Consider the following 25,822-nt stretch of genomic DNA (forward strand, 5'->3'; position numbering starts at 1 on the left):
CCACCATGTTTTATAGATGATGTGGTATGCTTTGGATCATGAGCTGTTCCACGCCTTCTCCATACTTTTTTCTTGTCATCATTCTGGTAGAGGTTGATCTTGGTTTCATCTTTCCAAAGAATGTTTTTCCAGACCTGTGCTGGCTTTTTTAGATGTTTTTTGCAAATTCCTACCTAGCCTTTCTATTCTTGAGGGTTTTGAGTGGCTTGCACCCTCTGTATTTACTTTCATGCATTCTTCTCTTTATGGTAGATTTTGATATCGATATGCCTACCTCCTGAAGAGTGTTGTTCACTTGTTTGGCTGTTGTGAAGGGGTCTGTATTCACCATGGAAATGATCCTGTGATCATCCACCACTGTTGTCTTATGTGGACGTCCAGGTCTTTTTTTGCGTTGCTGAGTTCACCAGTGCTTTCTTTCTTTCTCAGGATGTACCAAACTGTAGATTTTGCCACTCCTAATATTGTAGCAGTTTCTCTGATGTTTTTTTTTCTGTTTTTGCAGCTTATCCTTAAGCTTGTTTCACCTGCATAGAGAGCTCCTTTGACCGCATGTTGTCTGTTCACAGAAAAATCTTCCACATTCAAGCAACCCCCCTCAAATCAACTCCGGGGCTTTTATCTGGTTCATTGATAATGACATAACGAAGCAATTGCCCACACCTGCCCATGAAATAGCATTTGAGTCAATTGTCCAATTACTTTTGAGCCCCTGAAATAAAGTGTTAGAAAAAGGCTTTAATTTCTCAAATTTTTAGGCAATCTTTTTGTTCAACCCACTGAATTAAAGCTGAAAGTCTGTATCATCATCATCATCATTTATTTATATAGCGCTGTCAAGATACGCAGTGCTTTAAGATACGCAGTCTGTATATATATATATATATATATATATATACGGTGTATATGTGTGTGTATATATATCTATATCTATATCTATATCTATATATATATATATATATATATATATATATATATATATATATATATATATATATATATATATATATATATATAATGCATAGAAGAACCAGCACTTCCAGTTTTGTGGTTACATGTGTCTTTTTTATTTTACTTCATGCTGCTTCCAACGTTTTGGTCCCTTTTGGTACCTTTATCAAGGATAAAGTGAATATGCTTACATTTTCATTTATACACTCCCATTTTACCAAAAAAAAACAACCAATCGAGTTTCAGTGAGTCATGAATAAATAATCAAATAAATAGTTAAATAAGAACCATCTCACCACAACATGTCATGGTTGTGTATATGTGAATATAAAAAATCCAAAGTTAAAATCCATTCAGTCCATCTGTTTGTTGCATATCAAAAATGAAAGATACCGTAACTATTCCATCCTGTCAAAAATAAATTTTACCTTTTAGTATCACTTTTCTAGCTAACTCTTTAACAATATTTTTAACATTCCACATAATGTGTTCTATTTTGATACATTTCTTAGTATTGCATTCAGGATGATAAGAGAATATTTCACAGCCTATATGAAGACATTACATAGCCTATATGAGGAAACAATTCAATGCTAATTGGCCATTCAGGCCCCTGGGAGACACGTAATCTAATTTGTTTATCCAGTGGGCCTCCCTCTTTAACAATGACAAATTCATATCACCTTCTCATGAGCCAACCTCAATGTGATCTATAGGCATACATCTAAAGGATGCCACATAATGCTTAGCTTCAAACCAGTGTTTCACCACTAACTGTTGGGCTATATCTTGTCTCTTATCATCTATCTGGGGGTCCAGTGCAGCTCTAATGCTAGCCGTATGCATTCCCATCCTCTCCTTTAGTTGCCTAATCATCTTCCTGCAGTACACAAGCCCACATGAGCATTTTATTATGTGTATTACGTAGGTTGTGGTAAATCCATTCTGTATTTGATATCATACCTCTCTCCCATGTGTGGATGAGAAAAATGTGAACCCAGAATCAGACACGTACACTGCATCTAAATACTCTTGGGGTGAGAAAATGTTGTGCTGCAGCTTTCTTATACTTATCCTTAGGATCAGAGGGACTCAAAAATTTCTTGAGATTTTTTCCTTTCTTATACGCAAAATTAGGTTTTATTGGCAAACTTTTCGATAGGATTTCATCAATTTTCACTATTGGCCAATTTTTAAGTACTTTTCCATACCTTATCACTATTCACTCCATATTGGCTTATGTAAGGTATACTCCCTTTCATGATCTCCTTTTTGCTCTTTAAACCTTGCTCTTTCAGTAACTCCTCACGATCCAACTCCAAAGCCAAGCTCATAGTTTCCTATAGTAATTGTCTTGGTCAACCCCCATTACTAAAATTTTCACTCATCCGCTCCAAATCCACTTTTCTCCTGACAGGGTCACTACTTATTCATGCAACCCTTAACATTTGCGACTTTGGCAATCAGTCCAAAAGGTGTATCGGATGATTACTGTCATAGTGCAGTATCGTATTCCTATCCGTTGGCTTTACATAAAAGGATGTTTGCAACATAACCCCTTCCTTATATATTTTAACATCAAGATATTCAATATTACTGTCATTCGGGCAAATTCACTATGCGCCGAAGCACCAGTGGCGTAACTAGGGAGGAAGCAGACCCCGCAGCTGCGGGGGGGCCCGGGAGGAGAGGGGGCCTGGCCGAAATCTATGTCCTCCTGCTCGATGCAACGTCCCTGATGAATGCAGCCAGCATCGGGTGTTTTTGCACAATTTGCAGTCAAGTAGTCACTGCACATGATACGATCCGTCATCCGTGACAGAATAGATCCTCTTCCTTCCGCCCTCCCTGCTCCGTACTGCGCCGCTCCTCATTCTTACTTCCGCCCTCTCTCTCTGCTCGTCTGTACTCGCTCGCCGTCTCAGCTTTCCGCCCGCCCTCCCTCTTCCTCTTGAGTAATCGTCGTGGACGCACGTTGTGACGTGAGTCACGTGACGGTGCAGGTGAGGGAGAGCGGAAGAAGCAAGATTAGGCTGCAGGCACCGCGTAACTCCTGGACTCGGACTGGTCGGAGCTGCCTGACTGTGCTGCTGCTGTGCATGTGAGACAGAGAGTCAAGAGTGGAGTCTGGAGACGAGTACCGTACGTTTCCCCCCCTGACCCAGTGTTTGTACATGTGTGACTGTCGTGCTGGCTGTGTCTGTATACCTTACCTAATAAATAAAATGTGTGGGAATATGATGCTGCAGGGTCAAAGTTTTGAGGGGATTTTTGAAAGTGTGAAAAACTAGAATACAGATGGAGGAGAGAATTGGGGAATGGAAAATTGTAAAAAAAAAAATTGTAAAAAGTAATAAATCATAAGGAAAGAAGAGACCAGATAGAACACAAAAGGGGAGCAGTATAAAAAGTGCTATAGATTTGGGGGCCCATAATTTTTCTTTTGCAGGGGGGCCCTGTTACTTCTAGTTACGCCACTGTGAAGCGCCTAACGCTAGCGTCAATTTGCTAGCGTTGGCCATTTTCGTTACTTCGCAAATTCACTAACGGACGCTGGCGTAACTTCGCTAGTGTAACTTCGCACCCTTATGCCTGGCGAATTTGCGCAACGGACGTAACTACGCATTCACTAACGCGCGCATTGTTCTGAACGCTACCTTTTACGCTAAACTTCCTTCGCCACCTCAGACCAGGCGAAGCGCAATAGAGTAGATAGGGATTTCTTCAAAAAAAGTTAAAATTTTTTCTAAGTCCCAAAAAACGCTGGCGTTTTTTCTATATTATGTGTGATAGGCTGAAAAAGATCGAAAAAATTTTTGGGGCTCCCCTCCTTCCCCCCTACATTCCCTAACTCATGGCAACTTAACTATACAGTGGGCACATGTGTAGGGCAAAATAAAAATTTTGTTTGATGTTTTGAAGGTTTCCCAGGCATTTGTAGTGCTGCTACATATTCATCCATTGAAATTTGAATTTGGCGCCGTATGCAAATTAACCATCGCTAGCGTAACTTCACTTAGCGAATCAACGCTAGTGCAACTTCGCAACCTTACGCTACCCCTGAGTGCAACTTTGGATTTTAGTGAATTTGCGAAGCGCTGGCGAAACTACGCCTGGCGAGGTGCGGCTAAGTGCAGTGAAGTTATGCCTGGCGCAACTACGAATCTTAGTGAATGTCCCACATTATGTCTCATGGTGAATCTGATCGGCCCCTGCAAGGAATTCAATTCATTTACAAACATTTCCAATTTAACCTTGCTTCCTAGCCAAATAAAAAATACGTCATTGATGAAGCACCTATAAAACGTTCCCCATCTCCTGAACAATGGATGTTTAAAAATGTTTTCACCCTCATATTGGCTTTGAATGCATTTGCATATGCGGGGGCTACTCGTGAGCCCATTGCGGTCCCGCCACTCTGTAGATAATATCGCTTTTCAAATTTGAAATAATTCTTATACAGAATAAACCTTAACAAGGCCAACACAAATTCTGTCGGGTCCCACATAACTTTCATTTCCCACTATTAGCTCTTTTACGTAACTGATTGTGTTTTAATTGTTAACTATTTATTTAATTATTTATTCATGAATCACTGAAACTCGATTGGCTGTTCTGTTTTTTTGGTAAAAATCAGTCCACGAAAGTACTCACGGCATGGACTCCTCAAATATACTTTAAAGGGCTTTTATTAGTGCATGGTGCATCAACGCGTTTCGACTCACATGGAGCCATCGTCAGGATCCTGATGACGGCTTCATGTGAGTCGAAACGCGTTAATGCACCATGCACTAATAAAAGCCCTTTGATGTATATTTGAGGCGTCAATGCTGTGAGTGCTTTCGCTGGACTGATATTTATGAATTTGGTTAGCACCCAGCTCTTAACTATATGAATGGTGAGTGCCGATTTACTCTATATATATATATATATATATATATATATATATATATATATATATATATATATATATATATATATATATATATATATATATTACACATGCTATGGTATATACACTGGCACAGTATAATTAAATGGGCCTTGGCATCAGGTTGTCTGGTGAGCCTAAGCTACCCCAGTCTGATGCTGCACAGTAACCAGTCAGATATTTGCTTTCAGAGAGAATAACAGTAAATTCTTCCTGGCTGCTTATGGGTTACTAGACAGGGGAACCTTTTGGCCAAATAATTTTTTCATGACAGTTGCTGAAAATTCTACGCAACGTCTCTATCTACTATAAATTGTGTATCCTTGTGTCTGTCAGTGTTCGGTCTTGTGAGGAGTTGTGTATTAGTCCTTCTCTTTGTGTACAGCTGAGACTGCGCCCAGGCTTAACTGTTATAAATGATGTATTAGTCTGAATGTCTCTTGTGCATTTGTAATTCTGTATCCTACCACCATGTCTTAAACATGATTTATTTATTAATCAGCCTGTTTCCTTTGAGCATCTGTGGCCTGCCTTGTCAGTTATAAACTACTGTATTTGTGTGTCAGTCTATGTCAGTCTACATCCTGCTTTTACTATTATAAATTATTTGGTTGAAATCTGCCTGCTTCTATTGAATCTGATTCCAAATTCTGATTCTGTCTTGTCTGTTCTATAGCACCACCTTTAGTGGTCATGACCCTGTTTGGCAGAAGCAAATGGAGGGTGTAAGGGCATTAGCTGCAAGGCATTATGTTTAACAAAATGTATTATAAAGCACTTGCTGGTGTTTTCTCATAAGAATCAATACAGTGTTAGTAATACATTTTTTGGTGAACAGACTTCCAAAAAATGTCATTCAGTGCAGGGCCTAGAAATAAATTACCATTGGCCAATGTAAAACAGTTGGCCTCTGGTAATAGAAAAGAATGTACGCACACCCTGGCCCTCCTCAATTTCCGGAAACTGGTGCTCAGTCCTCCCCTGAATCCACTGGAAACCACAAACGAGGAACTGGCACACATACAGTTAATGAATGCAAAAGGGGATTACCCCCTGAATGTTGATTGTGTCAAATGATACAAAACGTTTCAGGGGCTGGCCCCTTCGTCAGGAGATCATCTGAGGAAGGGGCGAGCCCCCGAAACACAATAAACATTTAGGGGTTAATCCCCTTTTGCATTCACTTCTGTGTGCCGGTTCCTCATTTGTGGTAAACAGTTGGCCTCTTTCATTAGAGTCTTTTTGACAAAAATACCTTGTCTTTAAAGGAGAACTATTGCGAAAATGAAAATTTAATATAAGCTTCCTCATACTGAAGTAAGAAACTTTCTAAATACAATCAATTAAAATTCTGCATTGTTTCTCAGCATCTGTTTCTCCCCGTTCTGTCTTCATGCAGCAGTTGGTGTCAGATGAATGATCCAATTTTAATTTTTCCTTTCAAATTTCAATTCCTTTAAGCTTTTTATTAGCAGTAATCAGTTAGACTTTACTTATTGGGCACCCTGGCAGCATAACTATCAAACTATACAGTTGTTTTCAAAAAATCATGATTAAAGCAGATGCAATAAGAAACAAATTTGTAATGACATTAGTGGTTTTTTTTTTACAATTGGTGGAACAGGGTGCAAAGTGCAAAAAACATATGTACATATATTCTTGGGGAGCAGGCTGCTGGAGGCACATAGGTATACCCCATCCAGTGCCCTAACTTCCACATCATTCATGCATGCAAGTTAAAGTGAGGCGGTGCGTGCATACTGAAAAGGAGCATTGTCCTGAAAACCTGCTCCTCACCTCCTTAAAAATCTGGTGAGAAGTGTAGAGCACAACAATGCCACAGACACAAGTGCTGGATAAATTAACACTAATGGAGTGTGAGTTTGGATCTATTAGTGCTCTAGCACTAGCAAGAAAGCAGCAACCAGTAGTGTATTTCCATGAATGATATATAAAATGCAGTATTAAGGTATAAATATATTCTCCATACTTGTTGACAAATGAAAAGGGAGCTCTGGGGTTCCTCCTCCCCCCAAGCCCCCCCCCCCCGGCAAACTTTATTGAACTTTCTTTTCATACTCCCCACTGTCCTTCTCACGGACATCCCAAATATTGATTCAAATTTGTTCTTTGTTCAATTTTACAGAGTATCTTATAAAAATCTACTCATACTAAGGAACACCATTACTCATTAATGTAACTAGAAGTTACTGGGGCTCCAGAGCAAAATCTTTTTAGGGCCCTGTAAGACATTTTTCAGAAATATATACTGAAACAATTGTCCCAAGTGGGCCCCCTATAACTCGTAGGCCCCCAATCATGTCAGGGTCAGCAACCTCTATATTTACTCCTGCCCTAACTATATTTTTTTAAATTCCTTTTTTATAAATGGTCTCTACACATTAGCACTATGGTGTCAATTCTGTAGTGCATGAATCAATGTTGTATATTGGTTCTATAACATGGTGAGATAAATAAATGAAGAATTATTTGATCACATGTTGAGTAATGTTTCTTTTTTGCCTTCAGTTCTTTGTTCTAGATGTTGTAATTAATTTTCGTCGTCTTAGTGAGGGAGATTTGTTCACCCAGCTGTGTAAAATTGACAGAATGGCAAAGAATGAAGAAGAAATGCTTCCTCCCATCGGCATATTAACATCAGATGGACGAGCTGAGTGGGCCCGTGCACGAGAAATTCTAATGAAAGGTTTGATACTGTCCAATTGTACAGTTATTATGGTTATTAAGTGCAAACTAGAATATATAAGGTACCATGGCATCTAGTAATTCAGTGCTGCAGCAGTTGATGCTAAGAGTGAGATATTGGGAAAACTAAAGGTACCATAGACACAGCGTAGTCATTCAGACAGAGAAATCCTCTGCAAATATAGGTGGTCATGGTTTAGTAATTAGCTTTTATGATGTTTACAAGGAATACCTTAACTAAAATGTTAAAAACTAAAGTATGCAGTTCACCATCTGTTGTGTACCATATGATCATCCCTCATCAATTACACTGAATATTGTGTATTCTATCATCTTCACAAAAACAAATATTGCTAGGGATGATAATCAAAGACTGTGTCAACCTGAATCTATAGCCTTGATTTATAAGGTAATGTAACAGTAAGTGAACCTAAATTAAAGATAGCACTGAACTTTGGGAATGATGAAAAAGCAATGCAAAAGCATGATGAGCTATATGAGTTATCAAATGACAAACATCACATTTCTAGCAAACATAATGAGCAATCTACCATATTTTAAAATATAAAAGACGAGTAGCTTTAATTTTTTTTAAAAAAAAATTAAAAGTCTAGGATGCTGAATGTAAATAGATAAGGTAGATATGTAATAGAATCTATTCACTTTTTGTACCGCCTCTGTGTTCGTTTTACACAGGAATTAAATTGTCTTGCTGAAGAAAAATAGATCCACATTATTCTTCATTAGTTATCACTGAGAAATCAATATGTTTTTGTAAATACTTTGTTTGAACAGATTCAACAAACCGCGATTCTTTGGATATGATTGAACGGTGCATGTGCATAGTGTGTTTGGATGCTCCAACGAAGTTAGATCTTGATGATACCAACAGGGCTTTGCAGTTACTTCATGGAGGGGGCATTGGTAGAAATGGAGGCAACCGATGGTACGATAAGCCCATGCAGGTAACTATTTAATTCTAATCTATTCAACAAAAAACACAAACAAATACATCTGTCTGTCCTTTGTCTTTACCAGTTCAATATGTCAGTCATATTAATTAGTTAGAATCTATTTATATCATTGGATAAGGGAGGGAATATCTGTGTTAACAGGCACTATGAGCCATCAATATATAATTTTACATCAAATTCTTTCCATCACCCAGTCAGAGGAGCCCAAAGTTCTGCACCTTGCTCTGATTAAAACACTGCCTGTGCTCAACACTGAATTCAGACAAGGTGGGTGGTATGCTCCTAGAATCCCCCTAGTATGACAGACATGTGGCTAGGTATAGCCAGGTGCCATAAGGTGCAAGACATCTCTATATTTTCTGCTTTCCTGTGGCAGGTGTTAAGTACAGAACCGGATTGTACCCAACAGTACCAGGCTCTGTACCTTGCTAGCACTTGTATTCATGGTGTCTGCAAATAACCCCGATATGCCTGGTTTGTGGCCTCAGTTTTGACAGAAATACACTTTAATGCAATTTTTAATGTGTTATTCAAAGCATTGACATACAGGTATATGAAAAAGTTTGGGAACCCCTCTCAGCCTGCATAATATTTTAGTCCACTTTCAACAAAAAAAGATAACAGTGGTATGTCTTTCATTTCCCAGGAACATCGGAGTACTGGGTGTTTTTTGAACAAAGATTTTTAGTGAAGCAGTATTTAGTTGTATGAAATTAAATCAAATGTGAAAAACTGTCTGTGCAAAAATTTGGGTACTTGAAATTTTACTAATTTGAATGCATGTAACTGCTCAATACTGATTACTAGAAACACCGAATTTGTTGGATTAGCTTGTTAAGCATTGAATTTCATAGGCAGGTGTGTCCAATCATGAGAAAAGGTATTTAATTTGGCCAATTGCAAGTTGTGCTTCTGTTTGACTCTCCTCTGAAGAGTATCATGGTTTAGGGGAAGGCTATAAAAAGCTATCTCAGAGGTTTAAACTGTCAATTTCAATGGTAAGGAATGTAATCAGGGAATGAAAGGCCACAGGCACAGTTGCTGTAAAACCCAGATCTGGCAGGCCAAGAAAAATACAGGAGCAGCATATGTGGAGGATTAAGAGAATAGTTACAGACAGACCAAAGATCACCTCTAAAGATCAGCAAGAACATATTGCTGCAGATGGTGTATCTGTACATCGTTCTACAATTCAGCGCAAGTTGCACAAAGAACATCTCTATGGCAGGTGATGAGAAAGAAGCCCTTTCTGCACTCACACCACAAAGAAAGTCGCTTGTTGTATGCAAAAGCTCATTTAGACAAACCACAGTCATTTTGGAACAAAGTGCTTTGGACTGACGAGACAAAAATTTAGTTGTTTGGTCGTCACAAAAAGCGCTTTGCATGGCGGAAGAAAAACATTGCATTCCAAGAAAAACACCTGCTACTCACTGTCAAATTTGGTGGAGGTTCCATCATGCTGTGGGGCTGTGTGGCTAGTTCAGGGACTGGGGCCCTTGTTAAAGGGTATGATGAATTCAACCCAATATCAACAAATTCTTCAGGATAATGTTCAAGCATCAGTCACAAAGTTGAAGTTACGCAGGGTTTGGATATTCCAACAAGACAATGATCCTAATTACAGAGAGAAGTACAATATTCTGGAATGGCCGTCACAGTCCCCCGGCTTAAATATCATCGAAAATCTATGGGATGATTTGAAGCAGGCTGTCCATTCTCAGCAGCCATCAAATTTAACTGAACTGGAGAGATTTTGTATTGACGAATGGTCAAAAATACCACCATCCAAAATCTAGACACTCATCAAAGGCTAGAGGAGGCATCTAGAGGCTGTTACATTTGCAAAAGGAGGCTCCAGATTTATCAATCGAATTGAAATCCTTTAGCGCTAAAATAGCATTCGATCAATCAAATAAAAATCGTTTGATCGAAGGATTGATTCGAACGATTTTTAGTGATCGATCGAAGGATTTTTATTCGATGCCAAAAACGTTAAAAAAATGCACTGGAAGGTCCCCATATGCTAATATAGCAATTCGGTAGCTTTAATTTGGCGAAGTATTGAAATCGAAGGATTTTTAAAGAGACAGTACTTCGACTATAGAATGGTCAAATATTCGGACGATTTTTACTTTGAATCGAAGTAAATTCGAAGTCGTAGTGTCCTATTCGATGGTCGAGGTATCCAAAAAATTACTTAGAAATTCAAACTTTTTGGACTTCGAAAATTCACTCAAGCTTAGTAAATCTGTCCCTAAGTATTGATGTAATATATCTGTTGCGGTGCCCACATTTATGCACCTGTCTAATTTTGTTATGATGCATATTGCATATTTTCTGTTAATACAATAAACTTTATGTCACTGCTGAAATACTACTGTTTCCATAAGTCATGTTATATATTAAAAGTTGCTACTTTGAAAGCTCAGCCAATGATAAACAAAACTCTAAAGAATTAAGAGGGCTTCCCAAACTTTTTCATATGACTGTAAGTGAAAACACTAGGGGACTTATTTATTTAATCTCAATCTTTTCTGGTCGAGTTTTTAAAGGGGAAAACAAATTTTTAGAGACAAAAAAAACTCAAATTTTAAAGGAAAAAAAACATTTAGAGGGAAATTGTTTTTTAGAGATTTATTATACCCAAAAGCTGCTAAAAATCCCAATCCGATAATACCACAACTTAAATCTGTTGAAGTCATGTAGAAGTTACAGTAACACCAAATTAAATGTACTGTTGCCCTGCACTGGTAAAATTGGTGTGTTTGCTTGAGAGACACAACTAAAGTTTATATAAACAAGCTGAAGTGTAGCCATGAGGCAGTCATACAAGCACAGGAAACACAGTAGATAGATAAATTCTGAAGAATCTAATTGTATACTACAGAGTTCATTTGTTATCAGCTGTGTATCCTGTGCCTTTTTTTAATTTTTCAGCTTTAAATTGCTAAACAGCAGCTTGTTTATATAAACTATAGCAGTGATTCTGAAACAAACACACCAAACTTAGCAGTACAGGGCAAAACTACATTATATTCTCATTACTTTAGCCACTTTCAGTGTTTGCTGCTCCTGATCCTTTAATGGCAGATGTCCCTTTTACAATTTGAAGATCTGCGCTGCTTTTTGTATGATAATTCGAAAAAGTCAGAGTTTTTGATGCGACAACTCAGAAAAATTGTACAATGTGAGCGTCAAAGTCAAAAAAATTGTACAATTCAAATTGTTGTACGATTTTGACGAGACTATTCGCGCACCAACTTTTTCGAGCTGATTTTTTGATAAATGTGTTGAATTTGTGAATGGGAGTTAGGTCGACAGTAAATTCGAGTTTTAGTAAAAGTTTGTTAAAAGGGAAAATATAAAAATTTCAAATAATGAATGATAATTTAAAGGTAGTGTCATTTATATTTAAATGTTTTAGCCTGTGACAGGAACTGACAGGATGTTAACCTTCACTCTATTATTCTGTTTTAAATTGGGTACATCAATGATTCTTTACTGGCCTTAACATTTTTCTTTGCAATCTGAATTATGTCCAATTTTTGGAAATAAAAAAATCTCAGACAGCACCAGATGTACTGGATGAAACAAACTCTCTCACAACTTTTCTTATAAGCCATTGGAGACCTCATTTAAACCAACCTATCCATCTGCTTCCATCTACAGAATGTAGGATGGCTTCAGCTTCATGTGTGTTACAAATGTACCATTTAAATTCATAGCAAAGGGGAATCCCTATTAACATTTCTTCCATTCAATTTCTTATTTACTTTTTTTTTTATTTTTTCAATGAATGAATGAAAATGTAATGCTAAGCAACTTTCCCATATACATTCATTAGACTGGAAGCTCCACTGGGACAGCAAATGATGTAAATGGTGTATAATCTCTATAAAGTTCTATGGAGATTTGTCATTATATAAATACCAGGAGGAAATAAATACAATGCAATATTTTCAGTGGTTGTGTTTGCTACTAAGTGCAGAGCCTTCTCCTTGCTATTTTGTGTTTGCAAATCAGAACCAGGACTTTGGAAAGGAAAAAATAATCCTGTTGTAGAAACATTACATTACAAATAATGTAAAACCTATTCACATTGTGAAATAATACATACATAAATGTTGCTTAAAATTATATTATAATTATGAATCATAACACTAATAATTAGATGCATCTGCTTCTACTCTCCTCTCTCTGCTTTCAGTTTGTCGTGGGAAGTGATGGGATCTGTGGTACAATTTGTGAGCATTCTCCATTTGATGGAATCGTCCTTGTACAATGTACTGAGCACCTCCTTAAATACATGTGAGTCTTCCTGTTGGCAAAAACATATCCTAGGAAATGGAATGAAAGGCATGGCTATTTTTTTACAGCAGCCATTGCTTCTAGATGTTGGTAGTGTTAAAACAGTGAAGAATAACGTTTTATTATATCTGTTAGTTCACATTTGTAACATTTTCCTTAAGAAAATTATTTCTCTTGTTCTTATAGTACCTGTTATTTATTTGCAGGAAAAATAGTCCCAAGAAATTAGTGAGAGCAGATTCAGTTAGTGAGTTACCAGCTCCAAGAAGACTTCGGTGGAAATGTTCTCCAGAAATTCAGGGGCACTTAGAATCCTCAGCACACAAACTCCAAAGGTACAGTATGGAATGGAGGGAAAATTTGCTGATTCCATTATGAGTAACAGACTTTTCAGCAGTAAAATCACAACCTGGAGGTGAAATCACTGTTACATTTTACTTAAAATCACATAAAATCAGAATAATGTAGAATAATGTATTAAGGAAACACTTTCTGTACTGTAAATCTATAATATGTTCACAATTGGAACCTTTAACATAGCAACACCAACAAAGTTGCAGTTATTTATGCAAATCATCATCTTTGAGGTTGAGTTTGGTTAAACATTCTTTATTTGCATTGAAATAATGAGTTTCCATCCACAGTGCCTCTGTTGCATTCACATTTACTGATCAGCATCCCTATTGTACACTGATTGAACAAGAGCAAAACTGTTCTGTGGATGGGCGCTGAAATGAATGTACTTGCTGTGTTTCTACTCTTTTGCGTGAGGAATAGCTTATTGTTTTTCCATGCAAATTGCATTTCATAAGTGTTTCAAACAGGCAGAATACAGTATAAAGGATAGTAGTACTTTTATGAATGCCATCAACAATCAACAGCAGGTAGAAGAGAGTCATGAGAGAGCTGCACTATTGAATATTTGTTCTGATAAACAAATATACTATATGGCTTATTTGCAGGAAAACTACAGAAGAAATGCCACTTCCAAATGATTTACTATTTTAATACATACTTATGCATAAAAATATTTTAATTGCGCCGTGTTGCTTAAACAACATCATGTATTTATTTGTTTTTGTCAAGCAGCAAGCTATAACTCATGTTGTTCATTTTATTATAGAGTTGTGAACAATCTTGATTTCACTGTTTATAAGTTTAAGAAGTACGGAAAAGAGTTTATCAAGAAACAAAGAATGAGCCCTGATGCTTTCATTCAAGTAGCACTTCAACTTGCATTTTACAGGTACATTTATTTAGTAACTTGCAACAAGGTTCTGTACACTGTAATACTATTATTTGATGTCTATTTGTTTTGTTGGGTTATTACTAGGTTAATTTTCTTTCTTTGTAATACCAATACCCCAAAGGTGTAAAATACAGAATTTTCTGTCTTCAATCTTCTAGGATATACTTCTTAATCTATTATGAAATTAAATTAATTTCAATTAAGAAGCATATATTTATAGTACATAATAAGAATATCACAAAGCTATATCAACCAGCTAGATATTTAGGGGCAGATTTATCAAAGGTTAAGTTATGTTTTCCCAAAAATGTAAGAGTTTTTTGAGTGTAGTTTTCAGTCAAAACCTGAATTTTTGGGTTTAAAAAACTTAAAAAATTTCAGAGATTTATTATACCCCGAAGACAGAAATAGCTGGAATCTGAAAATACTCCAGCTAAAACCTGCCAAGGTCATGTAGAAGTCAATGTAGAAGTCAATGGAAGAGGCCTTCATGATGTTTGGGGGGTTTTTTTTCAGTGGGTTTTGCTCAAAAACTTGATTAAATTGAGTGATTCAAGTTTTTTTCAGTGGAAAACTTAATTAGAGTATTCAGTATTCAGGTTTTTCACCCCGATTCACTGATTTAAGTTTTTCTCATAAATTAGAAAACATTTGAGTTGTGAGTTTATTCAAAGTATAAAAAACCCTCACAAAGTTCACAAACTTGCACTATACTTTTTGCTGGTAAAAAATATAAAGGCTTTGTGATGCTCTTTCCTAAATTCCTGAAGCAGTTCTCCAATCTAACTTGATAAGCTTCTGTAGAAATGGCAAGTTGTGCCCATTTGTGCTTAACTTACTACTAACTGGCAGTAATCCTTGCAACTTTGGTTGCTCAGACATTATTCTGTCCCTGATTGTAGCAGATGGAGTTATGCTGGAATTCTGGGAATGAATGCTGCATTGTACTTTTATATATATGTTGTTTAAACTATGAGCTGAATGTTGTATATATTTCAAAGAACACCACAGCTTCATTATATTCATCTTGAAAAGGGAATAAAATGTTCTGGAAGCTTGCTATGATTAGCTTAGTTAGCCAATAAAGGTATCACCTTTATACCACCTTTTTGTATTTTTTTTGCCATATGACTGGCTAACATGGTACAACAACTTTACCTGGAAGTTGACAAAGGCCAAACATTTCTGCCATCATGGAATCATTACGATTGATCCGGTTGAGTCCAAAATCATTTTTTTCATCTGTAATTTCAATGCAAAGGTCACAGTTTTACACAACTAATATTGTAATGTACATATCAGATATTACTTAACAGTGCCTATTGTGCAGAATCAAATATTTATTAATCTTGTCGCTATAAATTGAGAATAATGCATAATCAATCTTTGAATCTTTGTATAGCTGTCACAGAAAACTTGTGCCAACCTATGAGAGCGCATCTATTCGACGATTTCAAATGGGTCGTGTTGACAACATAAGGTCATCAACTGCAGAGGCGCTAGCATTTGTAAAAGCAATGGTTGATGACAAAACAACAACGGTAATAAACACATCTCTGTCACAGTCTTAAAGACTTCCTAAAATCTTTGTCATACAAAACATAATGCATGTTTAATGATGTGATAGAACTGGTGAAATTAAACCAAAAAATAAATAGTCATTGAAGGGGTAAGAACAGTTACAAGCATAGATTTTTGTAAGATGTTAAGTTAAGGAAAAGCCTAACAGTGCAGTCATATAAAGCAGATTGAGATAACAGTTTGTGCAAATTACGTCTAACAGCAATCTTGTGTAGAAAAATGGACCAAAAATTGTTTGTAGAACTTTAACAAACAGGCACACTTACAGGCATGGCAACAGCCCATGGATGGGTTTCAGGAATGTTAAGCTATGCACCAAAAACTTTCCTTTGTGCATACTTATGGGCTGATGGCATTCCTGTCAGTGTACACACAACAAGGGGTGGATGGGAGCAGATTGACCTTTTCTCTGCTGGTATATCTAAGCCAGCAGGAAAAATGCTATGTGTGCCTCTGGCCTTAGTCTTTTTATTCAAAGGGTGAAAAGAAGTGGGTTTCCTAAATCAGGTTAATCAATTGACAAGGAAAATGCTTACGGATGGGAGGTCTATAACATCATTCTGATTTGAAATGACTTAATTATCCTCAAAGCAAAATGGCTTATATTCAAACTGTTTGACTAATATATGGGTTGATCGACAAGCATTTATGGTTTGTTCTTTAGCCCAATATAGAGGGTCTTCCTAAAGATGATTTTTATGTTGGGTCCAAACGACATTGTCTATAAACAGTACTGAGCCAATATTCCATCATTGTCACCATCTGCTATACTTCTGACTTTATATTTTATTATTTTTTGCAGGATATAGAAAAGATGGAGTACCTGAGATCAGCAATAAAGTCTCAGACAGAATATACAATTCAAGTAAGTAAATTAATTTTATGTGATTATTTTAAATAGGGAAATAAATATTTACTAAATTCTGATAATACATTTTCCACCGCTGCTTGCAACAGCTGCTCTACAGCAGCTGGAAAACTACAAAGCATGTACAGGTAGAGAATACAAGGAACCATATATCAGTTGAGTTGCACAGCTGGTATGGCAACCACCATTAATTCTAATTCATTCAGTGATTGCAATACAGTGATTGCCAACCAAATGCATATGCACTTAAACCCAGCCCTGGACCAGATTGGCTTTCAGTGCACATCTTCACCTCAACTATCCCAGTAGTAGAAGCTTTTAGTGGGTGTGAAGAGGGCCAAAATCACAGCTGCTAGCTGCACAAATCCACAGGAAGAAGGGCCTTTTTAGGGTATGATGTGCAGTAGTTGGGGAGAGAGGGTAGGAGGGTATGTGAAATATAAATCTGATGTTAGCATTAAAATTTACACCGAAATGTCTTTACCATATATACAGTTAGGCCCACAACTTTTTTCTAATTTGGTTCTGTACATTACCACAATGGATTTTAAATGAGACAACTTAGATGCAGTTGAACTGCAGACTTTCAGATTTAATTCAGTGGGTTGAACAAAAAGATTGCATAAAAATATGGGGAACTAAAGATTTTATTTAACACAATCACTTAATTTCAGAGGCTCAAAAGTAATTAGACAAATGACTCAAAGGCTATTTCATGGGCAGGTGTGGGTAATTCCTTATTTTATTATCAATTATCAATATTATCAATGAAACATATAAAAGCCCTGGAGTTGGTTTGAGGGGGGTGCTTGTATGTGGAAGATTTTGCTGTGAACAGACAACATGCGGTCAAAGGAGCTTTGCATGCAGGTGAAACAAGACATCCTTAAGCTGCAAAAACAGAAAAAACCCATCTGAGAAATTGCTACAATATTAGAAGTGAAAAATCTACAGTTTGGTACATCCTGAGAAAGAAAGAAAGCAGTGGTGAACTCATCCATGGAAGACAACAGTGCTGGATGATCGCAGAATCATTTCCATGGTGAAGAGAAACCCCTTCACAACAGCCAAACAAGTGAATAACACTCTCCAGGAAGTAGGCATCCAAGTCTACCATAAAGAGAAGACTGCATGAAAGTAAATACAGAGGGTGCACTGCAAGGTGCAAGCCACTCATAAGCATCAAGAATAGAAAGGCTAGATTGGACTTTGCTAAAAAAAAAAAACCTAAAAAAGCCATAGTTCTGGAAAAACATTCTTTGGACAGATGAAACCAAGATTAACCTTCACCGGAATGATGGCAAGAAAAAAGTATGGAGAAGGCGAACAGCTCATGATCCAAAGCATACCACATCATCTGTAAAACATGGCGGAGGGAGTGTGATGGCTTGGGCATGCATGACTGTCAGTGGCACTGGGACACTAGTGTTTATCCATGATGTGACACAGGACAGAAGCAGCCAAATTAATTCTGAGGTGTTCAGAGACATACGGTCTGCTCAAATCCAGCTAAATGCAGTCAAATTGATAGGGAGGCATTTTATAATACCGATGGACAATGACACAAAACATACAGCCAAAGCAACCCAGGAGTTTATTAAAGCAAAGAAGTGGAATATTCTTGAATGCCCAAGTAGTCACCTGATCTGAACCCAATTGAGCATGCATTTCACTTGTTGAAGACTAAACTTCAGGACAGCAAGGCCCACAAACCAACAGCAACTGAAAGCCGCTGCAGTAAAGGCCTGGCAGAGCATTAAAAAGGAGGGAACCCAGACTCTGGTGATGTCCATGTGTTTAAGACTTCAGGCTGTCATTGGCAGCAAATGGTTTACAACAAGTATTAGAAATGAACATTTTACTTTCCGTTTTTTAATTTACCTAATTACTTTTGAGCCCCTGAGTGATTGTGTTAAAAAAAGCTTTAGTTCCTCACATTATTATGCAATGTTTTTGTTCAACCCACTGAATTAAATCTGAAAGTCTGCAGTTCAACTACATCAGAGTTGTTTCATTTAAAAGTCATTGTGTTATTGTACAGAACCAAAATTAGAAAAAAAGTTGTCTCTGTCCAGAGATTTATGGGCCTAATTGTATATCTCACATAGTATATGAAAATGAATACTGCTACATTGTCCAATAGAAAACAGTGGTTTACAGTACCATAAATGGATGTATGTTTGGATATTCTACCTAATTCTCTTGTGCTGTGGTATTTGTAAGGATTTATGAGTGAGTTTTCTTGGAAGAAATCCTGAGCTCCTGAGATTTTATTCTAATCATTTTCATTGAATGTGCTGGCTCGTAGTTTATTACATTAGCTAGTCTCAGTTTCCCCATAAGACATGACATTGATAAATGTTGCAAAATGTCAGTGTTATGAAAACTGTAAATGTTACATGGCAGGACGACATTTCATTTCATCTGTTATTCAATTTCCCTTGATGAGTTTGGATAGAAATCAATGAGTGCAGCTACCATCATGCAAGCTTTTTGCCTGACCCTTTTTTTTTTTTTTTTGCCTTGTCTTGCCTGTTTTTTCTCAGGGTAAACTCCTTTTAGATAAAATAACCATACTGTAAAATATGACAAGAAACACAGCAGTGAATCAATGGGAAGTAGCAAAAATCGTTCAAAATGTTTATCTTTTCAGCAATTAATACTCATTGTAGCTCATGTTTCCCCTAAGGAGGAACCAACAATAAATGAGTTAACAGATTTTGTTTATTCTGCTTGATATTATTTTAAGTTTTATCACTATGCAGAACTGCAGTGGGTAAATATTTGCAATTCTTTAAATCTTTCAATATTAGGTTGCTCACCTTAAAAGGAACACTGAACAAATTTCAGCTTGAACTGAAAATTACAAGTCACCACAAGACAATCCTCATAACAAGCCCATGTCTATTAGGAATCATGCCTGTTACCATATAAGCAGATCAATACGCATATAAAATATAAAAAATTCTATGTTAGGAGAATTTTAGTACTCTCCCTCTTAAAAATGATGTAAAATGTATGCCAATGACAGACTGCTCCAATGTTAGCACATCCTACATGGAACATTATACTGTACTTTAGTATATTTACCCTATCAAATAAGAAATTATAATGTGTAGGAAAGAAAAACAAAAATATACCTGGTGGCCCTTGTAGTTCATACAGGCAAATAATTATAGGCATCCACTGTTGAAATTATGTTTTGTAATTTTAGGCATTGCATCATTGAAACAAAAATGTAGCTGCACTACCTTCTCCAAGGCAACTTAATAATAAAACAGTAAATTATGGTACATCTAACATACTTTTAAAAAGATCTAGACGGCTATTTGTACTAAATAAATCTCCTGGCAATGAAAGATACAAAAGGGGAAGTTTAGAGCTGTAAAATAAAAAAAAAAATTAGCCGATGGATACACTTTTTCACAAAATAAAATTCTCCTCTAAGGTCATCTTCCACAAAGTGTCTCTCCTTCAGCTTGAAGGTGAAATCTGAAGGCGAAATGTAATCTAGTTATGGTAGTTCATATTTTCTATTACATTTTCTTCAGGCCATTACTGGAATGGCAATAGACAACCATTTACTCGCACTAAGGGAGTTAGCACAAGAGCATTTCAAGGAACTGCCTGAGCTCTTTAGAGATGAGATGTACTTAACTAGCAATCGATTCGTCCTCTCTACCAGTCAAGTAAGTGTTCATTTAACATTTATTTCAATTGGAAAGAAAAATTAGTCACTAATTATTTGTTTGTTTATTAATGCATATATACCGTTTGTATATCAATCCAAAAGATATATTCTCTACATCATAAACTTTATGTGACTGTTTTTTAAAAAATGTGTGTTCAAATTTGGCAAAGTTACAGTATGTACTAGATATTTAAAATGTGACAAAACCAGACAGAGAATACTGTATATGGAATATTATCTAAATATTTAACAGGTACCCCTTATCTATACATTATAATGTCACAAAAATAATACCAGTCCAATACATTAACTGCTTGAAGTACAAGTCAAGGCTCATCAAACCGTGTACTTAGAACTGCAACCTCCAAAATTAGTACAGGTATGGGGCCTGTTATCTACAATGCTTGGGACCAGAGGTTTTCCAGATAAGGGGTCTTTCTGTAATTCAGATCTCCATACTTTGTCTACTTGTCTACTAAAATAAATCATGAAAACATTAAATAAACCCAATGGAATTGGTTTGCGTCCAATAAGGATTAAATATATCTTCGTTAGAACCAAGTAAAAGGTACAGTACTGTTTTATTATTACAGGGAAACAAAATATTTTTAAAAAGTTTGAATTATTTGGCAAAAATGGAGTCTATGGGACATGTTCTTCCTTTATGCTTTTTAGAATGTAACTGAATGGTTGCCCTTTTTTCAGGTTCCAACAACAATGGAAATGTTCTGCTGCTATGGTCCTGTTGTCCCAAATGGGTATGGATGTTGTTATAATCCACAGCCGGAACACATCCTCTTCTGTGTCTCAAGCTTTAATGACTGCAAAGATACATCCTCAACAAAATTTGCCACAGCTGTAGAAGAAAGTCTCCTTGCCATAGGAGACTTATGCTTCAAGGTTAACCATGAGATCCAAACACCAGTTAAGGAGAAAAAGGCACAAAATGGGCACAAGCCTTAGCTGTTTTGTTTTGCTATGCAAAAATATAGGCAATAGAGTCAAAGTATTTTCTTTAATTATTTTTTTGTGACAGTTATTTTTACATATATTCAGACTAATGTGCAGATGCCAGATTTTAGGAAAACAAACCAATCAGTAATTAACAACCACCAGGACAATTTGTTTATTTTATATAAAGCATATACCAAATTTTTAATTTAAAAAATCAGATTATTTAAGAAAAAATTCATATTCATGTTTGTGTGGCATTGGATTCTCCTGTAATTTAATATATGACTACAGATAATTAGACTATCATAGCAGAAGTATGTGATCTGCACCTGTGACCAGAAGAGGAAAGTGGTCATAGGGTTGATTTTAGAAATAAAAATAATTTAATTATACAGTACATGATCTACAAGAGGAAAAATTCCTTTACTATTCTAAGGCAAGCATAATGTACTTTTCTAGGGCTAACATAATTTATGTAGAAAACTAAAGCAAAGTCGCGTTAAAATAAATAAGCAACTATATTTTGTTGTGGTCTTTAATAACAAAAAATGTATTTACACAATGCAGTAATAACAAAGTCCTACATCTAAGGCTAAAGACACAAAAAGTGTTTTGTTACCAAAACAAAATCACTTTTCAGGTAGGCTACATAACACCCTGTGTGCGATCACAAAAAAGTGCCAATAAAAGATGTTTATGTATACAGGAAAAAATAAATAGTATAGTAATAGCATTTAATTAATATTTAGCATTTTTAATACAACTAGTTCTTTAATTCAGTATTACTAAGAAATGAATGCTAAAAAATCATTACCATTAATTTCTTATATGCAGTGTATACTAAATATACTGGGTAATATGGATAGAAAATGAATGGCCGTGCTCGAAACCAAAGGTGCTGCAGACACTGTTTATTAGAGGATATAGTACAGCAGATAATGATTAATACTACTACCCATATGTGTATACATACATTTTACAGTCACCTTCTTATGATCAAAAAAGTAACACAGAATTCCTCTTGGCTAATACTCTCATGAGACTAACAACAATTAATTAAAGGGGAACGCCACAAAAACATAACTTGAGCTTTTTGAAAAGTAAACATAATTTCAAGCAACTTTGCAATATACATCATTTAAAAAATATGCAGACTTTTCATGATTTTTAATGGTTTCTGACAGTTTCCTAAGCCTAGCCCCCTGCTCTCCTGCTGATCTCTCTGACTACTTTGCTGAGCTGGCTGACTACTGTTACTTTGTATCAACAGTCAGCTGTCCTCAGCCTGCATCCTCCAAACCCCACAATACCGTGCACACATGTTTTCAATAAGGAAAGAAACATCATAGTGCAATGCATTGTGGGTTATGTAGTTCCTGCATGCTGTCTGTGAGCTGTGGAGTAGTTGTTACAATATGTTTCATCTGTGTTTAGTCGTTCCTTTCCTGCCAGGATTTCAAATTCTGCAGAAAGAGAAGAACTGTTAAAACAGATGGATTTCAGCATAGAAAATGGCATGTATTCATACTTTTTGAAGAAACAGTTAAATGTGATGGATATATTAGGGGTTTCTGTGTTATGCGGGCCTCTTTATCAAAGTTTGGTTTAGAAGCTGGAGTTACCCTTAAATTTATACTAGGATTGTAAAGTGGACAGTGTAGTACAGCGGCTAAATATTGATGACTGCAAGAAGATCTCATCATAAATTAAGAACCTAGAGTAACGTTGAAATTGTGCCCTATATGAGCCTTCGTCCCTGCTGTGATTTTCCTGACTGTAAGCAATAAACTTCCCTACTCCTTGTGGCAATATAAATGTGTATATGAATATATTATATATTTTTAAAAAAAATAAAGGGTTAATTTTGCTTAAATGTATGCCCAAAGCAAAATATGTTGAAAAAAGGAGCCAAAGCGAAATTATGTAAATATATGTTGTGGTTTATTAACATTTTAAGGTTCTAAATGAAGTGAACCATGCAGCAATTATTTTATAATGAGCAATACCTTAAAAACATCTCTTCTCTAAAATCAAATTAGAGCAAATTCTATGAGCAAATGTCTTGTGTAAAGGCAAATAGGCTCTGACTTCCATATTACTACAGAAGCCCACACATGTCTTGTAAATGAATTTTCTATGTCTTAAACAATGTAAAATTTGCCTTGAAAATCACATTATACATTTAACTGATTTTAAATTCTATTAGCAACATATCTTTAAATAAGCATTAGTGCAAAATGCCAAGCATCCAAACAAGATGATCTGCAGCTATTGCATTTACTTTGTATTATAATCCATCAAAATTTCAATTTATGTCAGACATAGAAATTCTCTACATCTTATATTGATACCTAAATTAAAAGAAAAAAATAAACTAGCCAACATGGCAGCTGCGTTTTACAGGTACCTGTTTAATTTGTTTCTGATTCTGTTAATAAACCTTGACAGACCTATTGCTGCGTAATAATTAAATCTATGAAAGATAAACCCAAACTCCTATTGCCAAAATTTTCCTGAAGCTATTAGATATATTAGCCATTTTAGATGGTAGCAGGCTTAAGCAATAATAAATGAGGCCATTTTACTGGGTCAGTGTAGGATATTTACTTTTTTGTTATTGAACCACTCTAATGCATTTAATAACAAAGAAGTAAATGTTCTACATTTTACTGGGTCAGTGTAGGATATTTACTTTTTTGTTATTGAACCACTCTAATGCATTTAATAACAAAGAAGTAAATGTTCTACAATGGCTCAAGCCAGGACCATAGGAACCATTTACAATTGCATGCCATTCAGATTGCAGGCTTAAGTAGAGCTCTTGTTTTGTTTATTGGATGCTTTGTATGTAATTCTGTATGTTCAATGTATAAACCCATTTGTTTTACAGAGCTCCAGAATATGTTGGCGCTTTATAAATACTTGTTAATAAAAATAGGCTGGCCAGGGTGCAAGCTCTCCTCAAGCGAAGAATCCAATTTCCACAATGTCCTGCATGCTTCTTCACAGATCTGTTAAAGAGATACTGACACCAGAAATTAAACTCTTTTTTACATCTATCACAATATTGCCTTTGAAAACAACTTATAACTTTGCCAAAAAATATTTGCAAAATGCTTTTACATTACCTGTCTGATGCCCCATGTTCCTGTATGAGGGGGCTGCCATATTTGTGCAGCAGGAGTCCGTTATCATTAGAATCTCTAACTGACAGGCTGTGATGGGACAGTCAGGTTGGCAAAACAGACAGGTTTAAAAACGTCCACTAACAATTACTTACAAAAACAAACCTCTCAGCAAAAAATGATCTACATGACCTATGGGTAACTTTGAATGTACATTCATATTTTAAAAAGTAGTTTTTGTAGTGTCAGTATTACTTTAATCAACTGGCTTCTGTTACATTGTTTCAATAGCCAGAACCAGCAAGGGACATATTTTGCATACATTTACATTACCATTACATTTACATATATTTGTAGAACCTGCAGTGCAGAAGAAAGAAAAGGACAGACAAATACTGCTTGTAATACTAATTACATTTACAAATAACTTTATCAACACTGGTAACACTGAACATTTGTTTGTTGCTTTGAATTATATTTTGTTAAAATAGGCAACATTTTACAATTCATTTAATTATCTGTTTTATATTTTGTTTCCATGTAACATCTCTTAGCATCATCTGTTCAAATTATCTCACAGATTTGGTATCCTTGCTCAGAATGCAGTACTTATATAAATATATAAATGTGCTTTTTTAACATAAAAATACAGTCTTTAGTGCCAAAAAAAGTTGTGTTTGTTGAGAGTTCTATGCATTAGAAATAATATAAATGTGTAGATATTTAAATATATTGATATGTACAGTATGAAAAATAATTTAATATATTTAAAGGTTATTATTTATTTTCTCTATGCAGAGACCATAGAGCCTATTTTACTATATATTATGAAGATGTATTTTATTCTAAAGAAAATGTGATTGCTGTATTATGCACTGTAAAGTAAATAAGCACTATTTATGGAGTCATGCCATTGTGCAAGTGTTTTGTGCCAATAAGCTACCAAGTCATTTAGGGGGTTATTTACTAAACTCCGAAAGCAATAATCACAAAAAAAAATTGTTTTTTTTTATTTTTAAAATCGGACTTTAAAAAATCACGAATTTTTTGGAATTTATTAAACCTAGAAGATGGAAAAGTCAGAATCTGAAAATCCAGCATCTCAGACCTGTCCACCAGATTGCATATAAGTCAATGGGAGAAGTTCGAATGATTTTTTGATGTGCGCTGGAGTTTTCACCTGGAAATTCTGAAAATTGGATTTTTTTTGCCGCAAAGCATATTTTCGGGAAAATGTAATAATAAATAACAGCAAAAAACCCGAGCAGATTTGATCCAAATTAGTAGCAGAAAATATTGAGATAAATTCGGACTTTGATAAATAACCCTCTTACTGTCATATTTGCCCCTCGAGCAGAATGTTTAAAATGGGAATAAAGGACAGTGAAAGCAAAATTTTGATGTTGCAACATACTGTACCTCTGTAGGAGGAGGAAAATGGTATGTCCATAACTAATGCACTTGTTGACACCAGATTCTGT

General features: G+C 35.8%; 1 protein-coding gene across 1 annotated transcript in view; it reads left to right on the forward strand.

The window, feature by feature from the left end:
• The window catches only part of chat.L (choline O-acetyltransferase L homeolog), a 65,086-nt gene extending 42,744 nt beyond the window's left edge, over window positions 1-22,342 (forward strand). The window contains exons 7-15 of the mRNA XM_018225547.2: window positions 7,412-7,589; window positions 8,384-8,553; window positions 12,773-12,873; window positions 13,080-13,208; window positions 13,997-14,119; window positions 15,525-15,663; window positions 16,506-16,568; window positions 20,123-20,260; window positions 20,968-22,342. Of these exons, the coding sequence (XP_018081036.1) occupies window positions 7,412-7,589; window positions 8,384-8,553; window positions 12,773-12,873; window positions 13,080-13,208; window positions 13,997-14,119; window positions 15,525-15,663; window positions 16,506-16,568; window positions 20,123-20,260; window positions 20,968-21,225 (1,299 nt within the window). The 3' untranslated portion in view covers window positions 21,226-22,342. The remainder of the gene's footprint in view (window positions 1-7,411; window positions 7,590-8,383; window positions 8,554-12,772; window positions 12,874-13,079; window positions 13,209-13,996; window positions 14,120-15,524; window positions 15,664-16,505; window positions 16,569-20,122; window positions 20,261-20,967) is intronic.
• Window positions 22,343-25,822: the final 3,480 nt, after the last annotated feature.

The sequence above is a fragment of the Xenopus laevis genome, chromosome 7L (genome assembly GCF_017654675.1).
Source record: "Xenopus laevis strain J_2021 chromosome 7L, Xenopus_laevis_v10.1, whole genome shotgun sequence".
Classification (NCBI taxonomy): Eukaryota; Metazoa; Chordata; class Amphibia; order Anura; family Pipidae; genus Xenopus; species Xenopus laevis.